The sequence below is a fragment of the Pecten maximus genome, chromosome 7 (genome assembly GCF_902652985.1).
Source record: "Pecten maximus chromosome 7, xPecMax1.1, whole genome shotgun sequence".
Lineage (NCBI taxonomy): Eukaryota > Metazoa > Mollusca > Bivalvia > Pectinida > Pectinidae > Pecten > Pecten maximus.
The window spans coordinates 41,987,101-42,013,962 of NC_047021.1; the positions used below are offsets into that span (position 1 = coordinate 41,987,101).

At 33.3% G+C, this 26,862-nt stretch overlaps 1 protein-coding gene across 1 annotated transcript in view; it reads left to right on the forward strand.

Annotated features, from left to right (window-relative positions):
* The first annotated feature begins 7,166 nt into the window (after nt 1-7,166).
* The window catches only part of LOC117330881, a 76,398-nt gene continuing 56,702 nt past the window's right edge, over nt 7,167-26,862 (forward strand). The window contains 2 exon segments of the mRNA XM_033889432.1: nt 7,167-7,728; nt 25,725-25,804. Of these exon segments, the coding sequence (XP_033745323.1) occupies nt 7,572-7,728; nt 25,725-25,804 (237 nt within the window). The 5' untranslated portion in view covers nt 7,167-7,571.

Consider the following 26,862-nt stretch of genomic DNA (forward strand, 5'->3'; position numbering starts at 1 on the left):
GGGACTTACTCTCCGCTTCATACATGTACGGGCAGTGAGCAATCGCAGCAAGCCAAACAGGCACGTAAGTACAATATATGGGAATTCATCGCGTAATATTCATAGGACAGTGCAAATTAATTATTAGTCGGTGTCATTCTTTACCATTTTCCGTGTCTTAACTCGAGGTTACGATATTAACTAATACATCAGACAATCAAACGTGTGCACTCTCACCACACTCATGGAAACAGCGGAGGAGAAGAAGAGCCATACAACACACATTGGATATTTATAAACAAGTTTTTTTTGTTTGAGTAAAAATACTATATTTTTTTTTTATTACAACCTATCTTTTTCATTCAATAATCATATAGGCGTGTGATGATGTTGCAATTCAGAATAAATAATTATATTTCATCAACTAGTTCATACCTATATAAGATTGGCCTTGTAAGTAATATAACACACAGCGTGTTTTTGTATGGTAGAAAGAGAGTTAATCACTCACATTTTACGGAACATTTTCTTTAATTTTGAAAATTTGAATGGAATGTATACCAAAATTTATAATGGAATTGTTTTATTTATTAAACAGTTTCCGAACAAAATAAGATGTTTTCATTATGTGAATAAAGTAAAATAACTATACCTTCGATAATTATCTCGACAAGTCATGTTACCCTTACAAGACCTTAAAAGCACGATGGCAGAAATATACCACCATATATTTTACAGAATATCTTGCACAGTTATGATGTGGTCCAAATTCAGTGCGTCAGGGCTATGCTCTGACCCTCTTTATCTGCATATCTGTTTGCAGATGACGCAATGCGATGCATTATCTGCACATATGCTGTGCAGGATCCCCGAGGACAAATACTGTAGTGTCACTAACTTAAACTTCAATATAAACCAATGACCTTAATATTAAGTATTTCAAATCAGATCATAAAATTTTATATCGAATATTTTGTTTTGAGCTGAGGTAATTTTTCAATTTTAAAAATCACCCGGAAAAAGTTCATAAATTTTAAAGCGAAACCTTTAATTTGATTTCGAGTACAAACATGTTTTTTTCTTGTTGTAACTTATTGACGACACCGTATATATGATAACTACATGCTATTACTATGTCATCCAGATGGAAATTCTCTCGTGCCTGATAATGCTTCAGTTTAATTTGACATCTAAGCTAATAAAATCAATATATTGCCTAATAACAAGAACTTTAAAAAGAATTAAGCCAAAACCTATATACAGTATATATAATGTAAGGATTCTACATAACGGATTTTCGGAGCCTTTCGGTTTAGATATCCGTTTTTCATAGAACTGTAAATAATGCATAGTGATTCTTTCTCCGTTTTTACTTCGGGCAATTATTTAGCCTTGTAACACTCAAAGGTCACTGGTCTGGTATCATCCAAGATCATTGGCCTTGTGACAACCAAGGTCATTGGCCTTGTAACATCAAAGGACACTTGATTCTTTAAAAACACATTTGCGCCGAAATATAAAATAATTATATGCAAAATTAATCTTGTTTCTAGTTAGGAAACCTGCATCAATGATTGTGATATAAAGCCTATTTGTTTGTCTGACTATTTGTTTTAAAGAAAATTAGGCAAAAAAAAAAAAAAAAAAATCACGAGAAGGCACAGAAGATCTTAACAAGAAATATCTTTAAAAAAGATAAACGGCATATTTTTAATGCTGGTGGTTATAATGTAAAACTGTTAGTGAAATAAATTAACGAACTAGGCCTCATGCGTTTCAGCACGGATAACAAAATTATATCAGTTTGAATCATTTTTGATAATAATAAGACTGCATTTGAATCAGGAATATACTTTAATTAATGTGTCATTTGAAAAGTTACATCCACTTTCTCAGCTTGCATTCAACTTAACTTTGTTTCGTTTTTAAAGGCATATATGCATTTTGCATTTACCGCTACATTGACCAATCACATACTTCATCTTGACCAGTAACGCCACCTGTCACGTCATATCCGGGGCCAAACGAATATCATACGGCTATGCCGAAAAAGAAAAATCTGATACAATGGCCCAAAAAGTCTAAATTTTGTCTTGTGTGCGACAGTGAGTAGAGTCAGACATAGGCGTTACTTTTCCGTCGGCGATGGCGGCGGCGGAGGCGACGGCGACGTTAAGATGTTGGTTAAACTCAAAGTTGTTCAATAATAACAAGAGCAAGTATCACGAAATATTTGACATAGTTATGTAGAAGTAAGAACATCTCATAACATTAGTTTCTATTATTATTTATTTAAAGTTTCCCGTTTATCTGAGGATTGAGCTTATTTTTCTCTAAGTATATATATTTTTTATAATTGTTTTATTTTTCAAAGCTTTTAATACAGATACAATAAGACGAGAACATAGAGGGACATACACACTTACCCACACACATACACACATGTACACACACATAATAACTGTCACACTTTATACATTTGTAATTATCATCACACTCTGCTCACCATTTAACAGTACAAAGAAGCACCTACATACATATATATAATTACTGCCTGTGTTTTCATCCAAACCACAACACTCACAGACATGAAAGAGAGAGAGGGAAAGAGAGACAAAACAGACAGACAAAACAGACAAACAAAATGGAGACAAAGAGACAGACAGACGAGAGAAAACAGAGACAGACAGGTAGAGAGGTTCCCATACACCTCTGTTTACTGATAAGGTACTACTTACTGATGTTTGGAAAATATGAATACAAGCTATAATTTTTAAGTATGGTGTATTGTAGGTATATATACTCTATATATCTATGTATTGCTATCACATCGAGGATTTTTAGGTTAGTTTATCGTTACTTGGACTTTGTTTAATAATTGTTCAATGTCAAAATGTCTCAACAGTTTTGGCTTAATTCTCCGTAAAAAACATGGACTTAATATACAAAATATATATCTATATGCATAACCATCCCATCATACTTAATCTAGTCTTTTTAATGATGATATGCAGAATTGGGGACAAGCGAGATGATAATTAAACATTTCGAGTCATTTTAATGGGTACGAGTTGTCTTTCTTGGAAGATAACCACTTGCCTTCACATATATTAAAAATTCACATACATGTACTTTATACTTGGTGTACATACATATGTTGTTAAGTCAAGCTTCTCTGAGGAAACAGGGCCACACGCTTACTTATAAGCTTCCTTTTCCTCAGTATAGTAAAGTATTTCACATAAATTGTGTCCAATATTACTTGTCTTATCACTTTGTAAAAACTTAAATAACATAATATACATGTAAATACAGTTTTAAAACATGCTGCGTAATACAGGGTTGTATTATCTTACTCGTCATGAAATAAGTTTTTATGTCGCCGAATTGCTGGTGGGGATATTTTATTTATTGTCGAACATAATGAGAGAACAAATCATTATTGTAAGAGCTGTCAATCATGTTAAGTAATCGTCATTAAGTCCAGACCACGTCACGCGAAACGCTGAGGGAGATTTGTTGTTTGATAGCCTATATACATCGTACATACTTACTGTTACATATGTACACGTTTTAGAACTAGTTAGACAAAGACTTACGTACATACATAATTGTGCACGTATATCTTGACCTCCGGATCGACAACAAAGAATGCATCAATACATTGTGTTGATAAATTAGATACATAAAATAGTAACACAAATAACGAAGGAAGACAATTTTCTAACTGGTGCCCTGACCGGGCCTCGAGCTCACGATATACGGCACCTACTACTCGCCTTGGCAGAAATACCCGCAGCTTACGGGTATACCACTGTGACACATTCACGCTCTTAAGAAAAAATCGGCCCGATGCACTGATATGGTCATAGTGACACATCGTCTATTATCGTCTATTAGATGACCTGAATACCATACCTGGATGGCAATGTATAAACATAAACGGATGCAAATTGTACACATATTACATACATTCAACACATCACAATTACCACAAGAAATTAATATATATATACATATATTAAATGCTTTCAGAGATTTCTTGTATTAGGTTTTCAAGATAATCAAACGATTATTTTTTCCTTTTTTTTTTTGTATTTGGAAATTAAAACATTAACCCGATTTGTAATATGGTAAACGAACTTAAGGATGTATGTTTCCTTTCGGAAAGAGTTCCACAATGCGGTAACTTAGTTATCCTTCATTAACCAAAGGTATGTTAGAACTTCATAAATAATTTGATCACCAATTTGAAGTGCTTCCAATAAGTGCTAATAAAGGGAGATAATTCACATGCACAAGTATATATGAAATGCGAGGGAGCATATACCCTTAATTTTCAGGAATTAATTACTTCATCACAGTGGCAGTATTGAATGATCACGTGATCAAGACGACTGACCCCAGCAGGTGTACGTCATAAGGACGAATCTTAGATTAATTTTACATTAATTACTTTCAATGTTGTTTGTTGCTGCCATTCAGAATGCGTTATGTATATTATGCATTTGTGATAAAAATAGCAAAAGTACCATGTACAGTAGTGACTGTCAATGAAAATTGTTCAAAGTGGTTTTTTTTCGGCAAAGCCGTATAAATAATTGACCAATCAGAAAGCCCGACAAATATGTCAGCCCCTGTTTACAAATTATCGCTGTAGGCCTAGTTAGCATACGGGGTAGGGTTTTCGTTGATAAAAAATGTAATAAACAGAATATCTAACAGTGTCTTCGGTAATACCAAATATATTTCACTCGTGCGGCTAATATTTTGATATTTTGGGTATTTTAGCGCACTCGTGAAAAATATCAAAATATTAGCCCCACTCGTGAAATATATTTGGTATTACCGAAGACACTGTTAGATATCCTCTATGTATCTATTCAAATGGCACATTAATAAAATCATATTCCTGATTCAAATGCAGTCTTATTATCACCAAAAATGATTCAAACTGATATAATTTTGTTATCTGTGCTGAAACGCATTAAATTCAGTTCGTTAATTTATTTCACCAGCAGTTTTACATTATAACCACCAGCATTAAAACTATGCCGTTTATCTTTTTTAAAGATATGTCTTGTTTGCAACAGCTTTACTAAAATAAGGTACAGATCTATCTGTTAAACAATGATTAAAAGCAACGTTTCTCTGAAATAGGACGACTATATAAGCCAACAACCAGGAACAATTTGACAATTATCACACTGTAAATCATTTAGTATATTCCGCGAACTTACCTCATACGACATATTCACACATACTTCAGCTTTCGCGAACTATAATCCAGAAATTAATTTAAATTCACGAATTATGAGCTACATATGTATTCGAGGCATGTACACTGCTATAGGGGTAACCGATAGTATGACCACCATCGAAAGGTTTTATTGTCGTACAAAAAATCGCGAATGATTTAAATTCGCGATTAACTTTGATCGCGAAAATAAATCCCACACGATATATACTAAGCTTATAATATAAACCCTTGAATTAAATTTGTATCAAGTTTTAGAAGTAAAACTTGAATAGGATACATGTATAATCCACGAGTAGAAAATGTACTTTATTTCAAGCAAAAAAAAAAAAAAAAAAAAACAACAACAACACAACAACAGAGTTTCCTGTGTCATTTTTCTTTCATACGAATCTGTTTTAGAATCTGACAAGTCCCTGTGCCTTCCTCTGCTATGACCGAAAGGACGAAAATTGGCACGTTAACGCGTAGTGTTGGCAGATCAATCAATACATTATCGATCAGTTAACACATTGATTGATTATACCAATCAGTTGGTCTACCAACATACAGCCTTGACACCGATGGGTATTTTAGTTTTAAGACGACGTAGTCCCTTATGTAAACGTTGAGTTTGACTCTTGTAAAAGACGAGGAGAGTATGACGGAGAGAAGAGTTGGCTGCATGGAAGGAATACAGATAGGAGAAGGGAAAGAGTTAAGAGAGAGGGAATGGGGAATTAAGAAAAATAATGGAAAGGAAATAGCATTTCCTCTTAAAACATATATGGATATTTATCCTTAAAACGTCATATGACTTACAGAATGCTGCCCCCCCCCCCCCCCCCCCTCACACCGCCACACATATAGTGTATCCAGCCATATTTGGCGCTATAAAGCGGTTATGGGCAAGGGATATTAATGTGTTTGAAAATGGCTGAACGGACATTGGGAAATTAAGGTGTAATGCGATATACATGTAAGAAGGTACTTCGCTAACCACGACGATATTTGACATTTTATGAGATTTGAAATACTGTTAATCTAACACGGTCAAATTGTAAAAGAGTAAAATTCTTTGAAACGCGATTCAATGAAAAGGAATTAACTTTTAAAACTGTTTTTGTCAATAGCATCATCTCGGGAAATTTTTGACAATTCTCGGAAATCAACTGGCCGGAAATTATCGACTTGATTTCCGAGGATTAGCGGAAATTACCGACCTAATCCCGAGGTTTGCCGGAAATTATCCCAAGATGTTGCGATCGTCTTTATGTCACTTTCTCTCCTAGTAAAAGCTAAAGATTCTTCATCGCCGACAACGTACACATTTCTACTCACGAAAATGGCACCACGACATAAAAATGTATCTTTTTATAGGTGACAAATATATATACATTTGCGTTCTAAAACGATCGCTTATTTGAGCAAGACACATACCAAATATAGAAGCAGATTTGATAGAATTTCCCCAAGATGCAATGGAATATTTATTCCGAAGATTAATAATTTAAAAGAAATATTATTGTTTCAACCTTGACATTGTAAAAATATCAGTATATATATGTCAAATGCAGATATCAAAACTGTCCACTTGCCCTACTGACCGCTGGTCAGTGTTACGTATTTAAAAAGTGAGTTAAGGGGAGTTAAATAGCTCTTAGAGTTAGTCCGTCTCACGTAAACACTTAAACAAAGACATCTAACAAAGTGGCACGTAACTCTTTTTTTATGTTGTATAATTGTTTATGGACTTGGGATTTAATACATATATATACACTAATTCAATGCCGACTGCTTTATCCCGGGACTTTAAGCCAGGTTAAACCGTTGTACAGATAGATAAGCCTGTGTATTGGCAAACCGTATTGGTAACACTTGGCTAGTTTGTGTATACCTTTAAATTCAAATCTAACGGGTAAGTCTGCCAAGTCCACCTGGTATTATTCTGATTAAGACATGCATTGGTTGGGTAGTCTCAATACATGGTAACGCGCGGAGTCACTATCAGAGCTCGTAGTTTAAATCAGAATTATAGAACCGCTGTTAAGGACAAAAGCTATCTAGATCTGAGATTGTAAGGAAGACGTTCAAAAATCAATTGGTGTTTGTAGAAATAGCGCCACCTAACGGAAAATCTAACACTGAGAAGTGGACTTAGATAGCTAACGTACGGATTACGGAGCGCGGGTTTTAATGCCCGGGGGTCCGAGTGATGGATGCCCCTCCCTAACTCTTCCACCCACCTATAAGGAGGATGTAGCAAACGCGCTGCAGCATAGAGGTGACCTTCTGTGTGCAACGTAACGTGCATTACCTTATTTGGATACTTTCTGTGGCGTGAGGACTTGCCGTTATGAGCGGGGTGACACTTCCCGCCATCCCGGGGGCATACCCCTCGTCTGTCAGGTCTCTTCCCCTGGGGCTCGGTCTCGGAAATAACCATGGTTCCCGACCCTCTAGCAGCGGGAGCGGAAGCACATCATTTACCCTTGCTCCCCATGTCTACTATGGTAAGTCAAACATCGTTTTTCAGCATTGGGGTCATTTTTTGATTTCTGGTTTGTGGAGATTTTTTATATTCATATTTACTTACGCTAATGACATTACAGAATATAGACCTGTCAATCATTTTTACTTAAGGTATTTCGTTTATATTACTCTGATAAAAGATGAACATTTATTAAATATTTTAGTAGATCTTTTAACATAAGCATCAGTCATATATACGTATTTAAACAAAAGCGATTGTAAAGATCCAGCTTTTTCAGAAAAACATGAAGTCATATCGTGAATTGATATACTGAATACGTTTTATAGACAATTTTTATGAACCATCGAATTTCATATTATAAGGGGAATGTTTTTATTTAAAGTTTCTTTGAACTCCAATGAATTCGCGAAATGGTTTTTATTCACCGTTTGGTATATGTAATATAATGATATTTGAGAGGTTCATAAACCGTCTATCTATTACCACGAGAGTATAGGACACTCTGGTTTGTTTTGTAAGATGTTCTCTCTTATACTAAAACACCCATACCTGAGATACTTCACTGTATATTCCGCATTTGACACGAAAAGAGTCACATATAAAATTTGTACTGAAACCAGGCATGACATATAACGAAATTGATTATGCATGTACATTTCGGCGATAAGTAATTCTATGCCCTGAAGTTTGTCGATCTCGAGACTTACCATGTTAACTAATTACCATTAAAAATCTGTATTTTTTGTAGAAAGATTAAAGTTAATTAGTTAGTTAATAAATCGGATTTTAAAACTCGAATTGTTGTAAGATATTACCGTAAAATTACTGATTCATAATTTACGTTTCATTTTCCCATTGAAATATTCAAAATGTATTTATTTGTGACTGAATTCGTTTTTAATTTCAACATTTGAACAGTGTTAGTTTGTCATCGATATGCAGTTAATAGATGATGAGTTTTTCTTATATCTCCTTTTGATGAATGTCCCCGTTAGAAATTTTCTTCGTAAGATTCCATGTTGATGCTAGTTGACTGAAAGAATTTTCTATAAGTATGCGATTTTCTTTTACGAGAGAGAATAAGATCAGAGATTTCAAGATTAGATTTTCCAGGAATATTTTCTACTTTTAAACTGAATTTGAGCTGTTTGAATTTTTAAACATGACATGCAATATACATATGTACCGGATCCTTGTATATTTGATATTTGAGTTCCACATTTCACAAACCAATCTATGGAAAGACTTATGTACGTGACGGAACCTTCGGGTCTCGAAGATGGACTGACATCAGGATGTTGGTCTTCAAATAAAAAAAACAACATTTATTATTAAAACTACATTGAAAAGAAGTGATTGTCAATCTCTATTTTAAAACTAATTGAAGGCATTTGATACGGGTCAGCAATCCAAACGATGGAAGTTGTGTTATTTTGTTATTTAAATCAACAATCAAATTCTTGTCACGTATTCACAATGAAATTGACAACTGGAACTTTACACCGTAATATATTACACTACGGACTATATAAGCTTGGGTAATCTGTACGGGTTAAAGAGCGAACTGAAGTTACCTTGTTCATTTAAAGTTTTATACCTGTATATAGACATTTTAATCCCGATAAGTATTTCATTAATCTCACGAATTCACTGTTAATCACTTAATCTCCTTACTATATAAACATGCATTCAGTGCCCATGGCGCGTGTGGCGATAATTTTTTATTCGTATATATTCATATATATAAATAGTACTTTGGCATTTTTTTGTTATTTCTGCAATATCCGAACTCCCCTGATAAAAATTCAATAAAATAACGAAATCCTTACATCCTCCACATTTTATTACAAATTTGTCTATTACCTGATATCGATTCGGTACTTGTGTCCATTTCCATTTCCGGAAGTTCATGATATGAAATGTATTTCACCTGTCGGAAATTCATTCAGTGAAATCGATGATACACGAATGACAGGGAATATATTTAGTTGTTTACTGTCAATACGCCCTGATCAGGATTCAAAATTTCCATCCGAGCGATATGGCTTTTAAATGGACGTTGAGTAACGCTTAATGGTTTCATGCACATGACTGAAAGCTCTCCTGTACGACACTATTTATTATTGAATCGATTTTGAAAGTCGTGTAAATGTTACCGGGGTTTCTTTAATATTGACATAAACAGCGAACATCAGAAAAACAGAACGATTGGCAGGGCAGTGATTAATAAACTTAGGAGTCATCATACAATTGAATAGGGATTGTCGATAGTTTAAATTGTTGCAACGTATCTCATATTCCCATGAAATTGTAAAAAGGTTTATTAGCTTGAAAATAATATCTTAGGGATTAAATTAGGCATACAGATACTTCTAACATAATATGTAATAAATTTCAAAATATATATTTTTATATTTTATAAATGTGATAATCCTAAATCCCTTGATATGACGTTTTTTTGTTAATTATTAAGTTATCATTTTTGTTATGAAATATGATTTTAAGCTAATGAAGTAAAATGAAATAGCAGAGTCCCTGTGTGTTTTCAACACAGTGATATTATAAGACATTTTCTGGACGTCATCCAGAGGTGTGCGTATGATCCAACGTAGATCGTGGATCACGATAACACTAGGTAGGTAGGTATGTATAATTGTAATCATTCCCTGACTTATTATACACAAAGCACAAAAATTAGGATATTTCCACCTCGTTTGTCACCGCTAAATATCAGGTGTAGACAATAAGCCATGCTAACGTCAAATATCTCGGGATTGCTAACCGAAAAAATTATAAAGATGAGAAATTAGCTCGTAGCATTATCCTTATGGAATTCCAAATGACAACTTTTTTAATCTCATAGAATATCTTTCGTATTTTCTCTCTAAAGCGTTAAGTTTATGTAGGAAGTCAAAGGTTACGAGGATAAGTAATAGAGTATTAAGCCAATATATTCTTCTATGCTGGAATTATAGCAAGCGTTTCATTGGTCAATAAGCTCCCTATTGTTATGAAGCATTTAGGAATATTGTTTGGTAACAAACAGAGAAAACAGACACGAAAATCATAATTCTAACTCTAAATCGATAAAACGAAAGGAAGAATAATCTAAATATAGAAATGTATAAAGAAGACCAGGTGTTTCTGAAGATTATGCGTCCCCTACGTCATCAACAACACTTATCATGTAAATATAGGTCAACTTCAGTGTAATTATTCCTATGTGTGGACAGGGTGGTTGGGATGGGCGTTAGGTATATTTGCTGCAATGTTATAACATTTCGATGAGATACCCGAAAGGACATGTCATCTGTTGAAACGTCCAAAGGCGCAAAAACAATATCCAATGCACTACAGCTTAGGTTGTCGTGTTAGAATATTTAAATATATACGTTCTATTTCGCAAATCTATTAATGTAATGGATGAGCTTTATTGGTTTCCATCCCAGTTTCCGCAAGGTGCCGTTTTATTTACCATCTACTTTATAAATATATACATATGTACAAAAATCAATCATGTACCGTATTGGCTTCAAAAGTCACACCCAAGTATAGTCATGTATGTAAAATAAAAGCAAAATATAGTAAAACTTAAAGACTAAGATAAATAAAGTATAGGCATCTGGGAATCGTCAATGATGCTTGTGACAAAAATGTTTGAAATCCAAAACGGGAGTCAGAAAAATGAAAACGGTGTCATTGCTTTAAAACAAATCAAACAGAATATGTTTTGTACACATCTAACATGGTAAAATGTCATTGACCTGTAGAAATCAGAATGGTTTGTAACGATTGTGGACAGGAAAGGACATACACAATTGTGACAAATGTGAGGAGAAAAGGACATACCAATTGTGAAAAATGTGGGGAGGACAGGACATACCAATTGTGAAAAATGTGGGTAGGACAGGACATACCAATTGTGAAAAATGTGGGGAGGACAGGACATACCAATTGTGAAAAATGTGGGAGGACAGGATAAGCAAATTGTGACAATTGTGGGCAGAAAGGACATAACAATTGTAAAAATTGAGGGCCGGAAAGGATATGAAAATTGTTACAATTGTGGGTAGGAAAGTATTTAACAATTGTGGACAGGAAAGTATATAAAAATTGTGGGCAGGGGAGTATAAATCAATTGTGGGCAGGGAAGTATATATCAATTGTGGGCAGGGAAGTATATATCAGTTGTGGGCAGGGAAGTATATATCAATTGTGGGCAGGGAAGTATATATATCAATTGTGGGCAGGAAAGGACAGCAATGGTGATAATTGTGGGCAGGAAAGTATGTATCAATTGTGGGCAGGAAAGTATATATATCAATTGTGGGCAGGAAAGTATATATCAATTGTGGGCAGGAAAGTATATATATCAATTGTGGGCAGGAAAGTATATATCAATTGTGGGCAGGATAGTATGTATCAATTGTGGGCAGGAAAGTATATATCAATTGTGGGCAGGAAAGTATATATCAATTGTGGGCAGGGAAGTATATATCAATTGTGGGCAGGAAAGTATGTATCAATTATGGGCAGGAAAGTATATATCAATTTGGGGCAGGAAAGTATATATCAATTCTGGGCAGGAAAGTATATATCAATTCTGGGCAGGAAAGTATATATCAATTGTGGGCAGGAAAGTGTATATTAATTGTGGGCAGGAAAGTATATATCAATTGTGGGCAGGAAAGTATATATTAATTGTGGGCAGGAAAGTATATATCAATTGTGGGCAGAAAAGTATATATCAATTGTGGGCAGGAAAGTATATATCACTTGTTGGCAGGAAAGTATATATCAATTGTGGGCAGGAAAGTATATATCAATTGTGGGCAGGAAAGTATATATCAATTGTGGGCAGGAAAGTATATATCAATTGTGGGCAGGAAAGTGTATATCAATTGTGGGCAGGAGTGTATATATCAAATGTAAAACTTGTGGGCAGTAAAGGATATAACAATTGTGATAATTGTTGCCAGGAAAGGTTATATATGTCTAATATAGGGTAAGAGAGTTTGTGTTTACAAGCTGCAGAGCATAATAAATGTCTGTTCGTGTTTCAAGCAATTTAAACACTGTTGCGATTGTTGTGGCAAATGCTTGTCGAATCCTTATTAGATATCGAACCGGCTTGTGTTTGTTAGCTAAGTCTTATGAACTTTGACTGAACACGGGTGGCCATTTCTGCAGGTGCCTGGGGGGAACCTTAACGCGAGCGGATGGAATTCTTACCTGGTATTGATCTGAGGAATTAGAAGCAACACCTGGAGCCCATTTCTTTAAAGCTTACCCTGCTTAACCCAGCCTCTATAAATTATATCTTAAACAATATCACCAATATAAACACACAAAGTTAGAGACACTGTATTTGTTCATATTCTATTTATTTTTGACATCTGACATTTTTATTGGTGTAGTATTCTACGCGGCTCTTCCGAAATTAAAAGCGTCATATGTATTAAATTGTACAAAAAAATGCCTCATCAAAACCCGATAGTTCTCCCAAAAGCCCAGCACGAAAATTAATATTCTCCCTTCAAAGTTTTGTAAGGGAACCTCTAAGGCGGACACATCTCCAGTCATTCAAAGACGTTCGCAGATGATGGGGACCATCGAGCGGCCATATTAAGTGTTATCCCACTGAAATGCTATTGCCTGAACATGACGCTTCATCACATCACTGTGAAAAAGAGATTTCCAGATATGACAAATGAGACAACAAACAAGAGAGACTGGGAAAGATAGAAAAGAAAAATATAAAAAACAGTTGCATGAAGGGGATGCAGATGAAAATGAAAATCGGTTTCCAAGCCACAAACAAGAAAAAACCCGATTCTGCAGGAACCCAAACCAGTATCACTTCATATAGTCATGTAGTGGGGTACAAGTCATATTGTTCCGAACTTCGAGAAATTCCTACTGACTCTACGCTATTCCGGATCGAGGGGGTAAATGTATATATTATGCTTGAAAGGTTGTCACTATTTTTGGTGAAAGCATAAGTCCATTGCCTTTGTAAAAACGATAAACATAAAACATTTCCCCCCTTCTACTTAACGACACTATCACGTACAGTGAATTGACAAATTTTGATAAAGAATCGACGTGGATGGATATTGACTGGACTTCAGTATGTCAATATTATCAAATAAACAATAAAAATATTTTGTTGTGGATTTTTTTATCGGTACAGTAACCTGAGTCACATTTTATAGGTGACCCCCGCATCTACTATATTGTTGCAAGGGCGTATGCTCTTAAACTGCAACAATATTTTGTGGATGCCCTCTTTTGATATCTTTTGAACTACTATAAACTTTATTTATTCATAATCCTTGTGATATAGCAATATTTAAGGATTAACATCGTTTATGAAGAGAGTACACTCCAGTTTTTTTATGTTATGACTGTATAACAGAAAAAATAATTGATGTTAATTCTTATAATTTAATTTCGTCTTATACACACCAAGATATTTCACTTTCTTTGGCGAACTCTTTTCTGTGATAAATTATTACGCAACGTCACCAGCCAATCAAAAATGACGTTACATTTCGCAACGTCAAAAAATTTGTTATGGAGGTATAACAAAATTATTTCAGCCAATGAAAATGCGTGTTTCATACAAAATTAAATTATAAACTGATGTTAATCTGGCTTGTTGCCCCGGATGAAAGCAGGAGAGGGTTCTTACTGTGGGAGGAAACCTGGAGTATCCGGAGAAAATTTTGAAACAGAATCAGAAGCAGAAGACGTTTTTACACCTGAAACACCTGGTCCTATTGCCTTGAACATGTTTAAGGGTCTTGGTAGAAAGATACTATTCATCCATAACTTCCCCCTGTTTTATCAACATTGAAATATATCCATGGATTCATTTACACAGCTCTATCATGTTGATTTCGATTAACATAACTGAAATAGCATTTTGGTTATCTTGGTGATCAAGGTAGATATTTTGTCACCATACTTTATATTTAATGATAGAATATAAACCCTTTTTTATGTTTGATTATTTTACATGGAAAATGATCATATCTGTATTTGTATTTCTTTATTCTAATCTCAAGCTGAGAATTAATTCAGGATTTGTCAGAATTTTATTTTCTATAATATATGACGAATACATAGATGTGTGACCGGACAGACAAACCAGCGAAAAATTCCTATATCATTCTTTATAAGACTTAAGATTATGGGGCGGTATGGTATGATTGCACCCGTCGAGGTGTACATATCTACTGTTTGGTGACAAATCCATCAGATTAAGTAGACTAGGCCCTATTTCCTGTATACAACCTTACATAGACTGTACATTTCGTCTAAGTACTGTCAGCTTAACGCCTTTGCTATAAAATAGAAAGTCATTTGAAAATGTTAACATTTGTTTAATATCATTTATGAACCTTAAAGAGGTGCCTAAGATGTCTATATAGAATCTAAATAATCGATGAAAAAGATCATATTGTTATATAATTAGGCAAAATAGACTACCGGAAAAAAACTACCGAAATTAACATGGTATTTAAAGTTTTTCGTTTGTATGCATATTGTATCCTATTTAGGGGTTTAATCGGGCATAGAGTTCCAATTAAACACAAAAGATGCACATAGCGATTGGACCAAAATTACTTTGTTTTAAAACAAATACCAGAGGATACTGTAGTGTTTTAACTAGCAAGGTCAACCAAGCCAACCGGCCATTGAAAACACATAAGTGGTGGTGAACAAAGGGATTTATACTAAGGCGTATTTTAAAGTCATATATCATATTCAAACACTGATAAATTGACAATTTATTCATATATATTTACTGCTATAGAAAAATTATCAATATGGTATTTATATAGAACACTATTTGAAATTGATATAAATTCAGAGAGATTCTTGTCTGGAATATATCAAACCGTTACATTAATAACAAGGTGGTTTGTGATATTTGGCTGTCAAGGTATATTACCTGGCAATATAGTTATGGCGGTTGAGGAAGATTTTTCATTAACGTAACCAAATCCAAACTATTATCGACTTTTACAAACCCTAGCATACGTCTTCAAACATTTAATGAAGATTAAAGGCACAATACGTGTGTTATATTAGGTCTTTGCTGATTATCAGGTTTCAGGCAGTCTAATGTATTTTTTCGTTACAGATACAGATACCACATGTTTAACCAATATCAAGAGTATGGGAACTTAACACATGTTAATTATATGTATATAGATATTAAAGTAAGCTGTTGCTGTAAGATGTATCACGTGACCATGCTGAATGGTAAAAAGCGCTGTTAATAGCACGTGAAAAGTATGTCTAGAATATGTAAAACGAACTACCGTTGAAAAAATTAAAACAGTTTTGAAAATTTTAATATATTTGTAGATTTAACATTACAATTTAGGTATGCAATGATATGCTATGATAACTATATCTTATTCACACTTATAAACAGTTAGCAGGTATTGATGGCATTGATATATAGGTTTAATAACTTGTGGTTTAAACATCACATACACTTTAAATAAACAATAATATGATATGATGAACAATAGTGTAAACATAATACATGTATAAACAGTAAACATGTACTTATGGCCTACTTGATAAAATCTTTATTTACGTTATTTGAGTATTTACACGAGTAAAAACCAAAATGATTTGACAATACAATATTACCAGTACGATATTCAGGTGACAACATGGTTCTTCAGATTGTCGTGTCGGTTTGAAATTCGAGAACATACCAGACCTTGTATACTAGGATTGGTGCTAGGTGTATCGTATCTCGGTTATATTACACGTAAACAAGACCGTTTCTGGAATACAAATATTCCAGCGTATGAATAAGATGAATTACTTGGGTGAATGCTATTTTCAAGGTATTACATTTTCGCTATTATGAAGGGTGGAGTGAAATTCTTAGCAATAAATAGATTGAAAATAAAACCTATAGTGAAAATAATTGTCTATATCACAGTTTTTTCTTTAAAAACTTTCATTACACCGCGAACATATTGAGCCACTGAAAAAGAAGATGAAAACAGAATATTAAACTTCTTACATGTATTAACAACATTGTGGCCTAAATAGCTAAAATTTGAAGATAATTTGTAATTTACTAGTAAATATTTACTGTACTTAAAATGCGAAGGATTTACATTTTCATCTTCAATATTTGTCTTTTTTTACAGCTAAATTTAGAAAATTTACGACTTTAAACTAACTAGTTTTTCAATATTATATCTTTAAATGTTTATCTTAGCGCCTTATCTTTATATATAAGCTATTACACTCGAGGAAAAGCACGTATACGGTTTGTAAACAAAACATTAAAAGACAATAAACAAATTTAAATGCCGACATGGATTAGGTTCCGCTGTTTATATTACCTCAGATATATTTGCGTATCTTTATCAATATGTGCGCGTGCACTGATTGAGGTCATTTGAGATATTTTTGACAACTTGACAACATCCTGTATGATTATAAGATAACATAGAAAGAAAACTAAATAGTATCACCAGCACCAGCACCACCACCACCACCAACAACAACAACAACAAGAGACAATAAAACAGTCGTTCTGTTGTGTTTCCTGCACTGGGCGTCATCAGCTATCGAGTATGAATGGTCATCACTTTTCTCATAGGAATGTCACAACACAGCATAATATGTAATGTGTATTCTTGCTTTCGACACTACATTTTATATAATGCATCATATCAAGCTCAACCATTTGGTTTGTGAATTGTTACAGATAGTCATTCGCCAAAGCTAATGGTGGCCAATGTTCTTCTGGTGACACTATAGAAAGTCTATATATATGTTGAAATGATTTGAATTAAACAATTAATTAGATTTTAATTAACAGTACGTGGGGTATTATAAAAAATGAAAATTAAACATGCATACTTATCAGATTATTCAATTGATATCTGTACTTAAAACCCCTTGTACAAGGTTACACAAGGAGTCCGTATCTGCACCACTGTACCATGCTTCTTACGTAATCTACAGATTTCTAGTTACTTTTGTGTATTTTTGTATTATCTCAAAGGGCAGACATGTGATAACATATCGTTTTACATTACCTTAATGGCGGTCTACATATTCAGGACATTTAGCCTTTACCTGTGGTGAAGGTCATCCGCCGGGCTGTCCCGAATATGCACCCCTTACATTGGGTCAAGGCGGTCCTCCAATCGTTCGTGAACAAGCACCCCTTACCTCGGGTCAAAGTTGTCCGTCTGTCGGATTAAACCTCAAGGACAAAATTGTCATGTTGCAGGTCTGGGAAAAAACCCAACAAAAAACAAAATTTGTCTTCCACGGATTTTGATGTTACAACCATATCTTAAAAACATTTCTTTATGATGTAGTACATTGAATGTTATGATATTAGGAATTAACTGAGCGACATGTGCTATAAAGCGATCGGGTATACCTTTAACCTTGGTGAGCTGATCGAGCTTTTTTAAAACTTAGTAGCCATTCACAGGAGACGGCAATATATGTAACTATATAGATACCGTTTACTAATAGGATAACCTTGTGCACCTACGTGTACAGAAACCAGATTATCAAGCTTTGTCAACTTAACACCATGAAAATGTAATATTTCAAATTTTATCAATATGTAAATGGGCATAAATATACGTCTCTATTTTAAAGACTGATTTAGAAGTGATTATTATTCTATCTTAGGCAGGGAGAAATGTTTTGACATACTATTCATTATAAAATTAGATAACTGGTTCTTTCATTAAAATGTTGCAATCAAGCTGACGATGTTCTATATAGAGTACATGCGTACTTAATATGAGTAATTAAAACTAGTGCTTAATCCTAATTACAAAGTAATCACCACTTTTAAATATGGTCTTTAGATACCAATAACTTAACATGATACTGCTACAAGTATCATAAAGTAACCTGTAATTTAACCTTTTCCTTTATGGCAATGATTGAAGTTTACCCAATAAAAAGTTGTCTTATGTTATTGATAACTTAGTATTTATAGTTCAAAGTAAAACCAATTCTACAACTTACAGGAATAAAATAGAATTCAAAGAGTACTTTAACATGCTATTAGACTTTGTATTAAAAGACTGGTGTAGTTAAGTCAATAAGATGTTTTTACTTAATTAATTTCAGATCACACACTACTCTTTTCGCTAGTTGTCATTTTAGGTGTTCAGGCAATATTTTATATTATATATATTATATATCATATATTATCATACTTATCTCTTAGCTTGTAATGAATAGCAGGCAGTAAATTTGATACAGGTATTCGGTTTACGTAGGCATTTTATAGTCGACACTCAAAATAGTTTATTTTCAAACGAGATAAATCACTTATGAATTGCAGCTATTTCTATAATAAACGAAATGAAGTTATGGGGAAACAAAAGAAACAAATTGGCATCGTACCTGATTCTAGTTTTAAAATCATTCCAAAGATTACAATACATTCGAAATAAACATGTGGATTGCGAGAAATAAATTCCGGATCCTGGCACCAACTTGACACACTATGGAGAGTGAAGGACATTGTCAAGGACGAGCAGATCAATACAAGTATTAAAACATACGTGATTTGGATGTATAACTCTATCGAGTGTAAATGCTGGCATCAGTATGATGAATATTGATGGTATCCAAAATATAAAACTCTGTCATAAGAAACCCTGCACGTCATATACCACCATTGAATAATTACACAAGAGCTGCATACAAGATATTCTTAGGCGAGCAATAAATCTATAAGTCACACAGAGTTTCCTACCAGATGTTCTTTAAATTACACTGACGAAAATATACATAGTTTTTTATAATCAAAATTCAAACCTCGTCATGAAGTGATAGCAATGGTTTTTGTTTCATGGTAACACAGATCTATTCAGTTAGTGACTCTAAGGCGGGCAGCGTTGGGAGCACTTGGCCAATCATGATTATTTGTGGTTGTGTCAGAACAATTCATGTGATATGAATCAATACTGAATTCAGATCTTGTCCTCAATATCACCAACGAGGTATTTTTCTTTCTTTATCTGACTACGTCATTTAGCACAAACAAATTGATAGTGAGAATACATAAAAAACAATATGGATACTTCAGGTTGAAGGAAAAAGGCATTTTGAAATTTAAGCTGAACATGTATCGCTAGACTTTACCTGTCTAAATTGCAATTGGTCCAAAAATGTGTCTTTGGCAGCACCTGGTGACGCCTTGAGAACAATAGAACCCCAAGCTGCAGTCACTTAATCAGAGAGAGCGAAGGTCGAACTGATTAAACCGGCAAATAGGCAATTAATCTGCCAGATATATTGGAATTAGATTTAGTAAGACGATGACTCTCCTAAATCGGCACAGTCAGGTCTGAACCCAATGTACTATTCTATACTTTATCTTCTCCTTTTTTTTCCTTTTTTTTTTTTTTTTAAATTTTGCAATGAATGCTTTTTAGTAAACTAAATTTAATCGGAAACCATGATATAAATGCTATTTATTATGGATTGAATTATTTATCATTTTTGGGAAGGGCAGGATGACACTTATATATAACACAGTGTCTTTTTCATTATTTGACAACTAGTAATTTAATTTTACATTCATTACACTTCCCTAACCCTTTTCGATTTGATCAATCAGTGTTACGAAGGATTTCTCTAGAGTTTCGACAAGTCCCAGCGTCTTAAAGATGTTCAAAGGTGGCTCATATTTTTGGACTCTCACACCACTGATAGCGGACCAGCTCCCCTGATGCCAAGGTCGGGTCAACAATGTACATATACATACATATATATATCTATATGGTGTTGCATTAACTTATAAGCTATAACATTGTATGGTATTTATGTGTTCCTTTTACTTTCTTTCTCTCTTGAAGATGACTTATGTTGAGTTCATATTGCGTTGTGTTTTTCTTAGGTTTTATATTTTTTAAGTTGGATTTATAATTTGTTATAAGGGTTTAAAATTATTAATTATGATTGATAACTAACTAATATTGAAGCTTTGATGAATGAGTGTAATGATTTTAATGATGAGTTCACTATTTAGAATGGTTTATGTTTGAGTAAAAAGGAACTATAAGGCAATGTCATTAAAACGTTGTATATATAACCTACATTGATCCATATATCAGACACTGACTAAAACAAGTTTGGTAAAGTTTCAAATCTGTATACTTTGACACTTTGTCAACTCTTTGTATGTAGACTGGCACATGTGTGAGTTCACTTAAGCGTGACTGTCTAATTAAGGTCCTTATGCCTTAATTCGCGCCTGTTGATCTAGTATTAGTCGTTAAACACAACAATAGAACGATATTCCTGTATGTGTATCTGACGAATATATTACTTTGTAGATTGTTATTCCACCCTATAAAGCCGGGCTAGTGTGGATAATCATTTGTATACTACAAATCACACCAACACAATACCTGTCGGTAAGACGTTGGATTTGGTATTATATTTGATTTTATGAAGGCGGTATTAACTTACTAAATAATCAGGGACTTAGCTAAACACTGAACTTTTTTTAATGAGTAATACATAAATACGAGATCTACCAAGGCATCCTATCAGAGATAACTCAATCTGCTCTAATCTTGAAGGGGTAGTCATAATCATCAATGTTGATCTTGTGTACATGGTATTTGAAAAAAATCTTTTGCTGAATTGATATTGTTTTTAGCCCAACACTAACAATGAAAAAGTCACTTGGCTTATTTCTGCACATTACGATATTGAAACGAAATATAATAACAAGTACTAGTATTTCAAGTTTTCAGCTTTTGTTCAAACCCTAGACCATTGGGATGTCTGTATATAATAAATATGTTCACACACCTATGAACAATGCGCAGAGAAAGACGTACAGTTTTATAAAATTATCATACTCTTAATTGTTTGTCCTTTAGATAAATATTCCTGGTAGAAACTTAATAGCTGAAAGACTTCTTCGAAACGAAAAGGATTATTTTCCGCGGTGATTATTAAACCCTAATCTCAATTATTTTCATTTTTTCTACATTCAAATCTAGGAGATATAGCCTATTGAAATATCAACCTTTTCAGTAACAGGATAGCAAAGTTTAATGTATGATTGTCGATGATCTCTTAATTTGTCTGTGTGTTTTGCACAAATCCTCAAGTACAATAATAACAATATAGCTAAAAACACTAAATTCCTGATGTATATTGCGTTTTGAAATTCTAGTCCATTTAAGAACACGCGATACATTTCAATCTAGTTCTCAAAGTATCAAAACAAACACTAGTTACAGACAGTCACACTAATAACTCCCCAATTTAAAAACAATTACTTAACAATAGCTCTGTCATAGATATACGAATAATAGCAGGGTTTTAAAAGACCTTTCCCATTCCTCCGAACTTAACTGACTGACTTTTCTAATCAATTCTAATATCAAATGTCACGTAAGGCTATAAAATGGTGTAATTAACTTTATTGTTATTCCGGATAACATAAACAGATTTAGATTATGGTTTAATTATCTGTTTGCACCATACCAGTTTAAAGGACAGGGATAGTCAATACAACTCCAAAAACAGTTTTGTTGACAATTAGAAAATCCATTTTTCAGTCATACTGTTAGAATAATACCTTAACGGTGTGCCAAATGATTTACTGGATATCTGACTACAAAACGTTTATATAATGGACATTTGACACCAAATATTTAATAGACATTTGACCACAACGATGTTATGGACATTTGACACCAAATATCCAAGAGACGTTTGACCACAAAAATATAATGGACATTTGACTACAAATATCTAATAGACATTTGACGACAAATATGTAATGGGCAGTTGATTATAAAGATTTAATGGACATTTTACGACAATAATTAGTAGGCAGTTGAATTTAAAGATGCAATGGACATTTGACTACAAAGATTAATAGAGAGTTGACTATAAATATATAATTGACATTTAACTATAAATATTTAATCAACATTAATTTTTGTTTACAAATGGAATTTTTTTTTATCAGAAAAATAGAAACCCAACATGATAAGATTGATGTTTACCTTAAGACGTCATCAAAATTTGATGAAAATCGAAATGACATAAAAATAAAGGGGTTTTAATGGTACATATATGAAACATCCTTTTTATCTACGTTTATGTTCGAAAAATGATAGCAAATAAAGCACAATTTACCTGGATATATTTGACAACTTGAGACAGGGCGTGCGTTCTCTACAAGATAATAAAACTAATCTACAAGTATCTTTCAGCCGTATTTTAGTTACTTATATAGAAATATGATAAAATCAACACTTAAAACCTTCGTCGAAATGTATACAAACTCATACATCGTAAAAAACTCCACCCCATAGATAAATCACAAACACATGTAGCATAATAAATGTGGATTAGAAATTTAATTGACAGATAAATTCAAGAAATTCTATTCAGCTGGATTTTAAATAATCTAAATCTTATAAGTCAGACTCGAATTTTCGACACGACAGTGTAAGTTTTACTAAAGACGGATTAAAATTAGATTTAGATATAAATCCTGCACATATTGATATTTATTTCCAGATAAGTTACTGATTTTGAAAGCGTATAATGTAAAGACTGTAAGAAAGAACATTTTTAGATCTTAATCTCCTTGAAATCGAACGGTCATTGATCTGCTTAACGTCTTTTTGATATCATTGGCGGAAACCATGACCTTCAAAACATCCTAAACATAGACATGTATATTAAGGAGGAGTTAATATCTAATACATACGTACTTAATCTGGTTTTTAAAAGATCTATACATGTCCTGTCAACGTGATTTTTCCATCGTGTCATTCTCCATTTACATATATATATATATATACATGTATATCTTTTTTTTTTTATTAAATTCACGTCTTCAGAATTTGAGTCATAGAAGGATAAGTCAGATGAATGATGCGGCTCAAGATAAGAACGACGCTAGCACTGTATTTATTAAACAATTCGTAGCCTGAGATGCTATTTATTTTGATTATTACTTTTTGGATGATTTTTTCGCTTCCTAAAGCTATGAGTCTCAAGGATAAGTACACCATTTGTCCATAGTCCATAGCGCCTCAGTGACTTTCACTCATTATTCATGGCACACGTTTGACAAGGCATCTCAAGGGGGCCACATGTGGTTTCTTCTACGTCACACCTAAGGGAAATTTGTTTCGACACTTTAAATTTCTAGAAATGCTTCAACTCTGTTGTGTTTAGTTAAATGTCTCCTAAGGTGTTTTTTTTTGTATTTACCTATAGACTTCGGATGTCATTATTTATTAAGACTATTTTACACATTTTCCCAACAATGTATAACGTACCAGAAGGATCTTTAGTTAAGCTATCAAACTACGGTAACGATAACACATGTCAGACTACTTGATCCACATTCACGATATAATTAAAGGATACGACATTTAATTTGAAGTATTTACAGTGTTATCATCAGCTACACCCATTTAGAGACAACATACATACATATCCACATTGGCCTTCTATCTATGTATTAACAATCTAAACACTAGGAGAAACAACCATACATTGGCTTAGTTACTTCTTTGATTCCTAAATACCAGAGGGCTATCAATTTTCAATGACACGGGGCAAACCCATAAAGTTAATGGACAACATTTAATTCTTCAGATCGGACGATTGAGGTCATAGATCACATTATCCATTATTAGTATGGCTGTTCTGGGCTTAAAATCTCGCCAGGCACTCCAGAGGAATACCAACGTGTCAGCTATAGGCCACAAAAGTTGTCTTTTTATTTGGAATTTAGTTTCATAAATTCTTTTTATAACAAATAATTGTATATTGTTTCAAATGAAATATTTATCATTGACAATTTACAAACACATATTCACAACAAAAGAGTGAGCACCTGGTTATGCGTGCTGTTTATTATATCGCCATTGTTGTTGTAGAATTAAGTTTCCATTATATATTCAAACAAATCGATTATATTTGGAAAGGTACATGTCTTCCTGACATATCTGATGTTTATTTAATGACCTAGATTGTGTTGGGGGTATAGTTTGTGCAGTTGAAAACAAACAAATCGTGTATGGATTAATTGGAAAATGCTTTTGTTTGTTTGTTGGTTACCATTGATAACAAAACAATGTATTCTTTGTTATATAACATTATGTAACGAGGAACAAACCGATACCAGAATATAATCATATTTCAGGATAGTATGCATTCTTTCCCGTACATTTTAAAAGACCAAGATAACTTAACCTAAACTATATATCAAATAAATTTACCTACCTAATGCTCCTTAATACAATATTTCTGATTTCTGTGAAGAGGAAGAGCTATTAAAATGAAATTAATGTCTCTCTGTATTTCAAGCCTTTGCAATTGCTTTGTTGAATATTATATAGATCATTACTCCAGGTTAAGCAAAAGTCACTCTCCCCTATCTCACTCAAAGGATTACGTGTGAGTGTTTTATTTAATGTAGATCTATACTATGGTGTCGTCATGTACACAGGATATGAAGCAATGCATTAGTTTCATTTAATAATATTATAAAAAAGAGCTTAAGTGTGTTGAACAAAATCAGAAAAAGTACTGGGGACGAAATGATATATCATAATATGTCACAATATTATCTACACTTTGTAAGATCCCTTTGCCATCAAATGCCACTGAGGGGGTAAGAGGAAACACAAATTGTTGTTACTGAATTTAATATAACTTAGTGCTATTAACCTGTGTACAATCCTTTGTATAAAATATTCTACTGAGTTAACAATTAATTTCATTTGGTCTTTTCAGACAACTCATAATATGTCACAATATTATCTACACTTTGTAAGATCCCTTTGCCATCAAATGCCACTGAGGGGGTAAGAGGAAAAACACAAATTGTTGTTACTGAATTTAATATAACTTAGTGCTATTAACCTGTGTAAAATCCTTTGTATAAAATATTCTACTGAGTTAACAATTAATTTCATTTGGTCTTTTCAGACAACTGTCTGTTCCGGAGCCCCTCCCGGACTGGGACCTCCAGGTCTGTGACAAAGTTTCCATCGTTACGACCAGGACGGGTAAGTCTTATATCAAGATTACAGCTCTATATGCAGATTCTATCCTGTTAAACCTTATTTTTGTCTTGGTTACGTTTTAGAAACCTTATAATGACTTAACTAGTCAGTTAATGATTTGTTAATGAACTTTTAAGCTTGCTATTAAATTAATAAACTTGTGAATCGAATATTTGCGTTACAATGAACGCATCTATGAGTGTGCTAAATTATTGATATCCTTATATATGTAACACAAAAGAATTTTTGAAGATTAAATTTTGTTTTTATTGTCAAACGAGGATTTGGTAAGAGTCCTGATTTGTCTACGACTCAAACATTTATTAATCATGTTAAAAAATGGCTACTCTAAATTAAACGAGTATTTGTCTGTGTAATGTATCACTCTACTCGATATGTTAAAAAAGAAAAAAAAAAAACAACCTAATGCAATATATTCCTGGTTAACCTTGGGATGACAACTTCAAGGTCGAACCATGGCCTGCCATAGGACAAATCACGAAATCATCTAAAATGGTTAAATGGTTAAGTCTCAAATATGCACTTCCACGAACCCTATACCATTCATGAGGTAATTTGAAAGCTTTTAAAATCAGAAGATTATCCTGGCTCTGAATGATATCAATATTCAAATTAGTACCTTGTATGGAAGCCTAAATGTCACCGATAGTATCGCATGTAAGATGAATGTGTTTTGTAACGGTTATATGACCAGGTTATTTCCTTATTATCACCGGTATTTAAACTCAGTATCAACACTTATAGTGAACAAATAAATATGTTTACAAATATATATTTCAGTGTTTAAAGAAATCTACTGAAAAAAATTCTTCAATGGTTCAAATTTGTTATAATATATGTCGTGGTTCGATTAGTAAACTATCACCAAAGGAACGTGTCATTGGTTGTAAAATGAGTAGGATTGAGATACCTCGTTATACATAGAAGAGTACTTATAGCAAAATTTAGACACACTAAAATTGAACTGTGATGGAAAAGTATCCCCATACTGCATGGATACGATTTGCATTTTTACTCTTTCCGCAAAAATGACGAAGACA